Source organism: Dipteris shenzhenensis, chromosome 12 (genome assembly GCF_047967505.1).
Source record: "Dipteris shenzhenensis isolate YYH24624 ecotype China chromosome 12, Dip_SZ_1.0, whole genome shotgun sequence".
NCBI classification, from domain to species: domain Eukaryota; kingdom Viridiplantae; phylum Streptophyta; class Polypodiopsida; order Gleicheniales; family Dipteridaceae; genus Dipteris; species Dipteris shenzhenensis.
In genome coordinates, this window is record NC_141607.1 from 52033123 (window position 1) to 52045323 (window position 12201).

The 12201-nt window shown below is 40.6% G+C and overlaps 1 protein-coding gene across 3 annotated transcripts in view; it reads left to right on the plus strand.

Annotated features, from left to right (window-relative positions):
- LOC147896372 (cyclin-dependent kinase D-1-like) overlaps window positions 1-10438 on the plus strand; it is a 113226-nt gene extending 102788 nt beyond the window's left edge. The window contains exon 7 of one of the 3 annotated variants that reach the window (XM_087382457.1): window positions 10336-10438. In XM_087382457.1, the coding sequence (XP_087238583.1) occupies window positions 10336-10339 (4 nt within the window). In that variant the 3' untranslated portion in view covers window positions 10340-10438. Of the gene's footprint in view, window positions 1-9184; window positions 9664-10335 lie in introns of those variants that run through there. The other 2 variants (XM_087382456.1, XM_087382455.1) reach the window with 2 other exon arrangements.
- Window positions 10439-12201: the final 1763 nt, after the last annotated feature.

Genomic DNA, 12201 nt, shown 5'->3' on the forward strand with positions numbered 1-12201 from the left:
ACCCGTGTGTCACATAGTGGCAACTATTTCATGCTTGGTACTTCGTGCATCTCTTGGTTCAGCAAGAAGCAGACTACAGTTGCTACTTCTAGCCATAGTTACTAGGGAACGTGCATGCCAACAGAACACCAACCCCCTAGGGAACGGGAATGCCAAAAGGGACGGGAACGGGAAGGGAACGCCACATCACCATACTCATTAAAAAACACACTATCTGCACAAGTGCTTTTGGACGAAATTTGGAGTCAGGATGTCAAGATATCAACAAAATCCTGATGATAGATGAATTGGGACTCCAAATTTGGAGTGAGGAACTTAGGACATAAACAAAATCCCAATGATAGACAAGACTTAGGTTGGGGAACGGCATAGGGAATGTTCCCTAGACGTTCCATAGGTGTTCTCCAGCGTTCCGTAGCCGTTCCAGAAGTCTGACGTTCCATAGGCGTTCCATAACCATTTTTGAAGGGAACCCTGTTCCTGGCAACTATGCAAGTTCTAGCTCTGAGGCTGAGTACAGAGTAGCTTTTATAGCTACAGTGGTGTGTGTTTGGCTTCAGAAGTTACTTGTAGATCTTCATGCATGTCAGACTGGTCCTACTGGCATCTTCACTGATAGTTAGAGTGCTTTGGTTGTTGCACGGAATCCAGTGTTCCATGCCCGCACGAAGCATATTGAGACTCATTATCACTATGTCAGAGAGAGATTATTAGTAGGTGATATTCAGTTGTCTTATGTTCCCACTGAAGACAACTTGGTAGATCTTCTTACGAAGGCTCCTCCTTGACCTAAGTATGAAGCTTTTCGGCAAGCTTTGAGCGTAGTATCTTTTGTCACTCGATCCGTTATGCTCTGTAGAGTCATAGGTTGCTATATCCCTACATGATGAACATGTGCAACCATGACATTAGTTATTCAGGTGTTCTGTGACGTGTCCATGATACTTCAACCCATACCATGGAGATTTGTAGGCCATTCTATGGGCTATCCATAGGTGCCACTCATTCCTTGGTATGTGCCTTGTAGGCCTAGTTATAGGCAGTTAGGACACTTAGTACAGTTAGTACATGTACCAGTTAGGATACTTAGTTCAGTTAGAATACCCTGTCCTAGGGTTTTGTTATATTGGGTGTACTTTGTACTAGTTCATTGATTGCAGCAATTCATTCTTCCATTGCCTCATTTCTTCAGCTTCCATTGCTTGCCCTAGCCTACATTGAATGGATCCCTGGAAGCCTCCAGGCATCGGTATTCACACTAGAGCCTAGAGGAGCACCTACGTACATGAATAGGTGAAGTGTCTCGACGGCCGCCTGGGTGTGCACACTGGGCTGCATGGGAACATGTTGTTTGTCGCCCTACCATGCCCCATCAAAAGAAAAGTGTATGCATCCACATATTGTTGTGCCCCAACTTGCCCTCTTGCATGCATTTCAAAAATTTCAATTCAAATGTGGCAAGTTTGGTTGGCATACTATCCATGTAGGAGGGAAATTGAATAATGATTGCCATGGTGTCCAACCTTTTAATTGCCTGACGAACTATGCCCTTCATATACCAGCCACCAGTAGTACATGAGGCCCTAGAAAATTCTCGGCACCATCTATTCCTTTCCAGGGGAAGCGACTTGCCCTTGATCTTCGTGAAATATGTGCTTGAGTGCAAACATAAATCTCATTGCTAACAAGCATTTCATATCCCCATCCCACACACGCTTAATAGAAAGATTGATCCTGCACTATTTATGTAACTTGGTAGTTAAATAAACTGACAAGACATAAAAATTGGTAGACATCCATAAAATAAAGAACTTCATGGAGGTGTCGGACTTTTCAGAACCAGTTTCGTTTGTGGAGTCAAGGCTCAAAAGTGCGAGGATATCTTGCACAGTTACAAGTTGAGCAATTGGTGACCTCCATGTATAAACAATTACTTCAATGCTATTACATTCTTTTAAAAATTTCACTTTTTTTATATTCAGTGAGTGTAGAATGCGGTTCTAAAGGGGCATGGGTCTATATGATGCATGCATGATACAACTTCTAAAATGCACGGCTAGGTCCTAGCTTGGTGGTTGAGCAAGTGCATGAGTGTGGGGGACATGGGTGTGTTCTATCACTAGTTGGGGATCCTGTGCCTGTTGATCTAGGGCTAGGATCCCCTTGATAGGACCGGGTGAGGGTTGAGTAAAGCTGAGTTAAAAAAAAAAACACACTAAAATTGAGAAGACATCTGCTCCCATGTTGCAAAACACAAGGGCTAATGACTTTACTGTATCTTTATCTTGTTACCTTATTGTATAGTGACGCCAATTGTAATAATGTAGATCATCATGAGGGTCATAAACTGTCTCAGTAGAGGTTGCGAGCTCTAATGACATCACCTATGTGAAGTCAAAGATCCATGAGAAGGAGGGCATCCCTCCAAACTAGCTGTGCTCATCTTTGCTAGCAAGTAGATCAACAATCGCCACGTCTTGGCCGACTATAACATGTAGAAGGAAAGTGCCTTGCACTTGGTGCTTCACCTACGAGGCAACATGCTGATTGGGAAGACCATCACCATTTGACAACTTCAAGACCAAGATTCCTCCTTGAGAGCCCTCATTCAAGCAAAGGAAGTTGTCCCTCCTAATTTGCCCTCGCATATTCTTGGCATGGTCAACATGACAAAGAAAGCAAGAAAGAAAGTAAGTTTATTAAAGTCTTCGGAAGACATATGGGTCTATGAGACTGTGAAAAACTTGATACAACCCAGCTGCAAGGGTGGAGCTACTATAATCTAGCATCCACACTAATACAAAACACAAAACTATATCCTACATAGTCAAACCAAAATAGTAGTCATCTACATCATCACTATCATCAACATCCTCATCAAAGCGATTGTCATCATAATACAAGGTGAAGTAAGCTCCAAGGCCACTGTGGTCCCCCCCCATCATCAAGAGTGAGGGAGTGATAGCATGAAATCAGAAATAGAGTGCTGCCAGCTCTCTGTGGATGCAATCATGCGTTGTCTCTTGGTCACGGCTCTACATCTAACAAGGGCGACGGTCACCCCAGTCGGTCGCACTCCCACTCTGAACATGGAAGGAATGGTGCATATTATATTTTTCTTATAGGTAATGAGACCCCCACTTGTGTAGGGTCCCTTGAAGGGTATGGATGACCCCCCCACTTGAATTAATGTACTCTTTCTTAACCCCCCATCTTACATACACGCGTAGTTGGTTTGTCATTCTTGATTATGAACTAACCCCCTCTTTTTTATAATCTTGTTTACTGTAGTGATGGATCACCTCTCTGATTTGGTTGTTAACTGAATTTGATAGGAAATTTCGGAGAACTCAAACAAAATTTGTAGGACTGCTAGGATGTCCGCAATCACAGACCCTACCAAAATGGCCTTTATTTCTCAAAAGATGGAGAATGCACGAAGAAAAATGGAAAATATTGGACAAAAGAATAGAAATAAACCATTTTTGTATCGAAAAGCAAAATGTAAAAAACACTATTTAACTTATGGCATCCAATTTTCTTCTTTGTTATACATTCAGAATCTTCAGTTGTTCGAAGTCCTTTGGTGTCAATTTTGGTCTAACAAATGGTTTTATATATATGGTGATAGGTAAGTAAATCCTAACCAAGGTACTTGGAACTTCGAAAAGATTCGACACTTTATGATATTCATGTATTAGTTCCTCAAAGGCATTTGTAATTATTAATAAAAATATTTTTGGATATTTCTCGTGTCTATAATGCTTCATGTCTCACTATATAATTCTTGATTATCATGTTTTTATTTTTAAACAAATTATCCTATGGATGGATTTAATTGTATGACTCAGTCAGTGATGGGATTTTTTAAATTTAAACACACAAACTGATTTCCCAACTAGCCTTTTGTCGGGCTAGTGTCATACAATTATTTCATATTTAATGGATAATATTGTTAGTTAATGGATAGTGTGTGTGTGCGTGAAATAATTATTGGTGGGTTTTTATCTCTTTTGAGGTTTCCCACACAGAAATATAAGATTTCATTAAAAAAGAAAAAAGTGTGTGAAATAATTGTATGAAATCAGTTTGTGTGTTTAAATTTAAAAAGTTCCATCATTGACTGAGTCATACAATTAAATCCATCCATATGATAATTTGTTTATAAATAAAAACATGATAATCAAGAATTATATAGTGAGAGATGGAGCATTATAGACACAAGAGAAATATCCAAAAATATTTTTATTAATAATTTCAAATGCCTTTGAGAAACTAATACATGAGTATCATAAAGTGTCGAATCTTTTCGAAGTTCCAGGTACCTTGGTTAGGGTTCACTCACTTGTCACCATCCACAGAAAACCATTTATTAGAATAAAATTGGCATCATGTAGAAAGACACGTAATGCATGTGTTCCCTAGCTTGTTATCGCTTATACCAAAGAGACTTAGAATAACTGAAAGATTCTGAATGTATACCAAAAAAGAAAATTGAATGCCATAAGTTAACTAGTGTCTTTTGCATTTTGCTTTTCGATACAAAAATGGTCTAGTTTTATTTTCTTGTCCAATATTTTTAATTTCCTTTTGTGCATCCTCCAGCTTTTGAGAAATAAAGTTTGGTAAGGTCTGTGATTGCGGACCTACAAAATTTGTTTGAGTTTTTCATCAGAATTTCCTATGAAATTCAGTTAATAACCAAATAAGGGGGATGATCCATCACCACAGTAAACAAGATTATAAAAAGAGGGGTTAGTTCATAATCAAGAATGAGAAACCAATTGTGCGCGTACGTAAGATGGTGTATATTAATTCAAGTAGGGGGGTCATCCACATCCTTGTGAAAAAAATACCGTTTAGACAATTTCCTTTTTAATCTAGGTGAAGTATTCAAAGTGACCCACACAACTTGTGGGGGTAGTCAGTGCCAATGTAAAAAAACTAAACTAGGGGGGTGCTCGCTTAATTGAGAAAAAGTTTTAAAAATGGGGGGTCTTCCACATCCATGCATTAAGCACAAAATTAAACATCTCGAAAATCAATTATTAGCATCATGATTTTTTTTCCTTTTGAGCATGGGGGATATTCCACGCCCATATGCTATAACTAAATTATACAAGAAAATTAGCAATTAAGTTAAAAGAGTATTACGTGAATCTTTTCTTTAATTTGTTTTAATTAAAACCAAAAGAATCAATAAAGAACAATTGGGGACAAATCTAAGTAAGTGCACGATTGTGTGTGTGTAGCAATTAATCAATATTATATTACTTTGGTTATTGGAGGGTAGATCCTTGAGGGAGGTCGAGTGGGATCCGAGAGAGTGGTTCTAGCCTTCCAGGGGCGGCCTAGCCGAGTAGGTGGATGAGGTGCTTGCTTAATTGAGAAAAAGTTTTAAAAATGGGGGTCTTCCACATCCATGCATTAAACACAAAATTAAACATCTCAAAAATCAATCATTAGCATCAGGATTTGTTTTTCTTTTGAGCATGGGGGATATTGTACACCCAACTAAATTATACAAGGAAATTAGCAATTAAGTTAAAGAGTATTACGTAAATCTTTTCTTTAATTTGTTTTCTTTAAAAACAAAAAGGATCAATAAAGAACAATTGGAGACAAATCTAAGTAAGTGCACGATTGTGTGTGTGTAGCAATTAATCAATATATATTACTTTAGTTATTGGAGGTTAGATCCTTAAGGGAGGTCCAGAGGGATCCGGGAGAGTGGTTCTAGCCTTTTAGGGGCGGCCTAGCCGAGCAGGTGGATGAGGTGTCCTTCTTTTCCTACACCACACAAATTGACAGGAGGCTTCAGATGGACTTGTCGTGGTGGACCCTGTCGAGGGAGAGGTATTGGGTGACTCAGAGAGTGCCCTGGGATGTTCGTTCCGGGTTTTTGGATGCGGTTATGGTCTAGTTTGCGGCCGAGGAAGATATCCTACTTCTTCTGGCTGGCCGCCTATGGAGGCTTGCCCATCGGACCGTGGTTGGAGCAGATGCGAGTGGAGAGGCAATGCCATTGTTGCTCCGATGGTCTCCTGGAGACTATCCCACATTGTCTGTGGTGCTGTCGTAGCGCAACGAGGATTTGGATGGGAGCCTTTAGGATCATGACACGTATGCAGAGTCTTCAGAGAGACTGGTTAACACTGGTTGAAAGAGGGAGGACACGCGTTTTCGATTGATGAGATCTCCCCAGCCTACTGGATACAGGGTCATAGCATCCAGAGGATAGCACTCCATGAGGCAGACCCTCCTGACAGCCTAGCTCCTTCTCCTCCTAGGGAGGACATCGTTTGGGAGGTTGTAGCCAGCATTACGGCATGGAACATTTGGGTAGCTCGTTGCAGTCTCGTGATGGGTGAGCACTCGGTTCCACCCTCGGCCACCCTAGTCGCCGTCTGGCAGGACATCATATACACACTTCGATCGACCTAGGAGCAGGCTCCAGGGGGACTATCGAGAGGCGTGCTCGTTTCTGCAAGGCTTGGCCTATAGGAGTTTTCTACATCTTTACCCCGCGAGGGATTCGCTGGTTGTATAGTCCTGCCACTTGGCTATTAGCCCCGGTATCAGAGATCCCATAGGCAATGAGCTGGGTTTCTCTGGAACAGCCTAGTTTTTTCTTTCAACCTTTTCCGGCTTTTTTTATACTCAACACCTTCAGGGCTGCTGTTTTGTATGAAATCTTTCAAGCATTAATAGAAGGTTCCTTTCTTTGAAAAAAAAGAAAAAGAAAAAGGATAGTTTTGTTTCTTTAGCATGTGATCCGTTCTGCTCGATAAAGCATGTCTCCATGAACCCACTCGAAGTTGGTATCTTGCATGTGAAGTTCCATCTCCCCCACTCCTTGAGGATATTGATTTGGTAGGTACATGTCTCACACATTATGTGATCGACGGGAGATTGAGTCGGAGAAGCACTTCGCTTTCAGATGCCTTGTATACTATGAGATCTGAGGTCCCTATCACTATCTCTTTAGGGATTGTTTCGGAACCCTATCTAGTTTCTTGTCCCACCCCAATCAGGGATGCATGGCGACTTTCATTCATGAGGCCCTCTGAAATACGTAGTATTTGCTCATGACACATAGGTGGGATCCGGGTGTACAGCTAGCATAGTTAGGGGAAACGGAAACGGAAACGTTTCGGGGTTTTTAGGAGGGCTGAAATGGAAAAATGCCACGTCATCAGAGGGGGGGGGGGGGTTAGAAAAGGGTTTTGAGCTGAGCACACACAGATTTAGAATGCTACAGCCTACAACCTACCTATAACTTAAAACATAGTGCATAACACATACCACGATCTACAAAATTACAACTTTGAAGACATATCATAGTATAGAACTTAGAGTGAAGGAGGGCTGAGCTATGAAGGAGGGCTGAAGGGGAGTGGATGATGGGAGGGGGCTGAAGCAGAAAAATCCAAGAGTGTGAGACTGAAGGGGTGGAGGGAGCGTAAGATTGCAAGCGGAGGCCAAAACGAAAACACATACAGAGAAAAAACCCGACGGCAGAAATCGCGAAATAGAGGGTTGGGGATGTTACTTGAAACAGCCTGTCTTTTAAACGCGTTTCAGCCAGCCATTTCAGGGGTCTGAAATGTTTCAGCCCTGAAATGCGGTTTCTGGTTGGGACCTTTCTTGAAACGCGTAGCTAGGCCCTGAAACGCGTTTCAGCGTAACTATGATAGCTAGACTCCACACAGAGCCTGATCAATGTGTTTTCTAGTCAGACAGTACGAACCAGCTAGCCGTACGGAGACTGCAGATCCGAGGACAAGCGAGAGACATGGCAGACTCGCCAATGGGCTGAGGCACAGATTAGACTTGGCAACCTTTGCTTGATGCTCACCAGACCGCAGGCATGGTCGATGGGGATCACTTGTTTGATGCAGGGCCATAGCTAGGAGAGCACAACAGATCACGGATCACATATTCTGCTGACCGCCGCCAGGCTTTATGCCACCCCAGCCTCATACAATGCCGGGATCTCTCTTATGCTTGATCCCGTCAGCTTTTGGATGATCATCATAGTGCTGTTGATTGTTGCTATGTTGTATTCATCTTGGGTGTTGATGCCCGCTTACAGTCTCCACCCTTTCAGCTTGTATCATGTTCTTTAAGTCTCATGGACCCTGCGGTCTTTCGAAGACTTTTAATAAACTTTCTTTCTTTCTGTCTCTCTCTCTTTTTCTTCCCCCCCGTCCCATCTCTCTTCTTCTACTCTATGCACATGTCCCTCTCCTAGCTTCTTACTACCTTACACTTCGAGTCATTGGAGGGGTACTGGTACTTACCAAAAGCAGTACTGCTACTGCAAGTAAGCACACAAACCATCAATTATATAAAATGATGGCTGGTATAGACACAACAGTCTGGATTGTGACCGTCTTTGCTACTTGAGCTAACAATCTGTTCCCTCCCTTTGAGAATACTCCTTGGCCACAAGATGGGCCCTAAATTTGTGGACTGCGCATTTGAAGGATACTACATTCTGTAGACCCATGTAGTGGTTTTTGCCTGAGCACAACAGCAGGAGGGGTTGAAGACCCCTTGTGCAACAGGACTGCTCATAACTGACAGTAAACACCACCAAATTTGGTAGAATATGCAGGAAGGTTAGAGTAGAGTAGTACCTTATGTTTTAGGAAAAAGGTAGGGGTAGAAGGTCATGGGCTGGACCTGCAACAGAGACTTGTGAGGGGCTGCACAAGGACAGGAGGTATCTTACAGGACCCTACACAAGACAATGAGGAAGAAGACGAGGAAGAAGGAGCTGTAGAAGGGAGCACAGAAGGGAGCAAGGACATGTTGAAACTCTTGCTGTGTATTCTATTTCAGTAATGAAGTACAAGTCATGAATAAATGCCAAGTACAACTAGAGCCCTTATATAGGTATGGCCCAGGTGAATACAAAGCAGTATTGCTTATGGGATTACCTCCTAGGATGCCACGTGGCAAGTTATGGTATCCCCTAAAGGAAGGAAAAAGACACTTAGAAGCCAATAAAGGCCTTTCCACTAACTTAAGCCTAAGTAAAAAGTAACCCTCTGTGACCTTCTATTTGCATCTATTGGTAATGTGTGCGTGTGTGTGTGTGTGTGTGTGTGTGAGAGAGAGAGAGAGAGAGAGAGAGAGAGAGAGAGAGAGAGAGAGATTGTGTTTGACATGTGTGCAGGTCCTTTGTTTTGACCGATCAAATGGTCTCTGCAGTACTGACAGGTCTCATCTGAAGAGGAAGCTTGATATGGACTCTGCATTGACGCACATGTCATGATCATTGATGACTGCTGTTGAATGATGCAGCAGTCTGGATATCTTTCTGTATTTGTATTGAATGAAAGTTCTCCACATATCTGGTCAATTTGAATTAATCCCCATTTCTTTTATTTTTAATTGATGGGCTTCAAAATTTTAGATAACCAAGAATATGTTTTGATCTGTATCCTGGAGATCACCCCTGTTGAAAATATCAGGTAATCATCTCCTCTTTAAATGGAACTTTGAATCTAGGTGATAGCTTTTTCTGTGGAAGAGCTTGCTCTAAGAATGTTTGCTGAGCAAATGGCGGTATAAAGCGATTTCTGGTCATTTGAACTATATGTGAAATAATTATTCTCATAACAATGTCTGGAAAGCTTTTAATAATGAAGTTCAGGGAAGGATTCTTATGGATCGATTGTTATAAGAGGGTTTTTGCTTTGATTAATCTATTATGTCCTCGTATCATAGTCACCTTTATTTCAAGCGAATTGCGTTTTGATTATAGTGATAAGTATTGGGGGAGCCGTTGTATGGTGGCAATTCTTTGAGCGTAAAATGAACCCCCCTCTGATATAAGTCTTGCTACTCAATCATGCTTGAGATCTTCAGTTCTAGTGATTCTTGGGGCATGTTGGTGTTTCAATTGCTTTTATATGCAGCACAAAAGTCAAAATGTTTAACAATGTTTCTCATATATGTGTGTAAAATTTTAACAATGTTTCTCATATTTGTATGTGTAAAATTTTTCCAATTATTATCTTATTTGGAGTATTTTTCTCTCTAGAAATAACCAATCTAGTGAATATAAAGTTGCTTAATTCTTAAAGAGCAATGAACGTTGTGCAATCATGCTTTGTAAATTACAAAGAATTGTTATACTAATTCACCTTTCATCTAGTTTTTCGTAGTTGAAGTTGAAATTTTAGCGTCTTGCACGCGCCACACATATGCATGTAGGTACACATGTAGCCCATACATGCACGTGTGCTGTACAGGTAGGATTGTAAGATAGTATTAAGTGATAGAGATTTGCTTATAAGTACAATGTCATTGTGGTGATTTTAGGTAAGATGTCCTTGTGGCTAATTGACGATGCACATAAGACAAAACCAATAATAACTGACTTTCATTCACAATGGTACAAATAAGGTAGATGAACAACGGAGATTTCATATGTGATGTTGCCTCAAATCCAACAGAAGATTAAAGCAAATGCTCTCCAATGTTATGATCTCATATTGCAAGTCAGTAGCTCAAGTCATTAGGTAGATGATGATGTTGTCTCAAAAAAAATTAAAGCAAAAATGCCCTTCAAAGTCGTGCTCAATAGATAAGAGAAGAGATGGATCAAGTTAATGAATAGTGTGGTGCAATTGCTTTCTTTTTGATAGCATGATGGGCTTATTGAATAACCAATTTGGTCAATTGGTAGTTAGTTGGTGAACATCGATTGTATGAGGGCCTTACATGTTGAGGAAGTAAGGACTAACTAGGCACCCAAAGGTTGGACCGATCATTGAGTTCTAATGCCCATCCTCAATGTCTATAAATGGGACAATCAATGTTCAAACTTTGTCTTCAAGAGGTGAATTCTATGATTAGGAAAGGTGACTTTGAGTTAGTGTGATATACAATGTCTATTTTTGGATTGCAACAAGAATTATCTTGATGGTTGCCATGCTTTGCTATTCAATTACATGTTTCAATAGTTGTATCCTTTCACTTTGAGCATACCCTTTGGTTACCAATCTAGCATAGTTACTTTCTCAAAGAGCCATCAAACTTGTAGCCAGTTTTGAAGACCCACTTTATACCTTTTGTTAAGTAGGCCTATCCACAAGATTCTAAGTCTTGTTATAGAGTATGGAGTCCATCTCAAGCCTCTTCTTAGTGTGGCTTCCTCTTGCACTCTCCAACCTCTATTGAAGTAGCTTGGTCTTTCTAGATTCCGTGTTCTTTGTCGGAGATGCTTATCATGGAGTCTCCTATCCATTGGTTATATTTGCTCAACTTTTCTTTCATTTATGGATCTCTATGGCTCATCATTGTGAGAGCTATAATATTTTTATGGCCTTCGGATAGAACATAGTGTCTCTTTGTTGGAGATGCTCATCATGGAGTCTCCTATCCATTGGTTATACCTCCTCAACTTCTCTTTCATTTATGTATCTCTATGGCTCATTGTTGTGAGAGCTAGTATATTTTCATGGCCTATCCATGGTGAATTGAAAAGCATAATGCTTTCACATAGGGTCTTTTCTTGATCACTTCATGGATAGTCTTTTCTTCACTTCCTTTGCCAAACTAAGTGCATTGCTTTATCCTAATTCCTTTCTTTTGAGCATTGACTTTGTCATCTCCATGATGTTTCTATTCCTTTACTTTGCTACCCTATTTTGTGATGGACCATGAGATGTTTTGATTTGTTGTTTGTTCTTCCCCCATGAGCTATAGTATTGGTTGAATTGCATGGACAAACACTTGCTACCCTTATTTCCCCAATGAGCTTTTTTCTAGTTTCATTTTCGGCGACGGCACAAGAACTTTGTCTTGTCAATGATATTTTATTGTTCCTCATCCATAGAGCAAATAAAGGAATAGGTCCTTCATAATGCTTTAGAATGTTGATATGAGAAGCATTGTGTATCTTTCAAGTGGATGGTAATCATAAATGAAAAGAAATACCATTGATCCTATTCACAATCTAGAAGGGACAATGGACACATCTCAAAGAAATTTGGGAGAAGGTTGTATGTCTTCATGTATCTTGTTGTGTCAGCACTTTTTTCAAACAATGATATTGTGATGGTATGGACCATTCATTGTTGCAAGTTTAGGTTTTTCAAAATTTAATGCTTGTTTGCTTATTTTTGTGTTGAAGATTGCTTTGTTAGTCCCTCTTGAAAATTAGAGGCAGTGCTAGTGACCAGC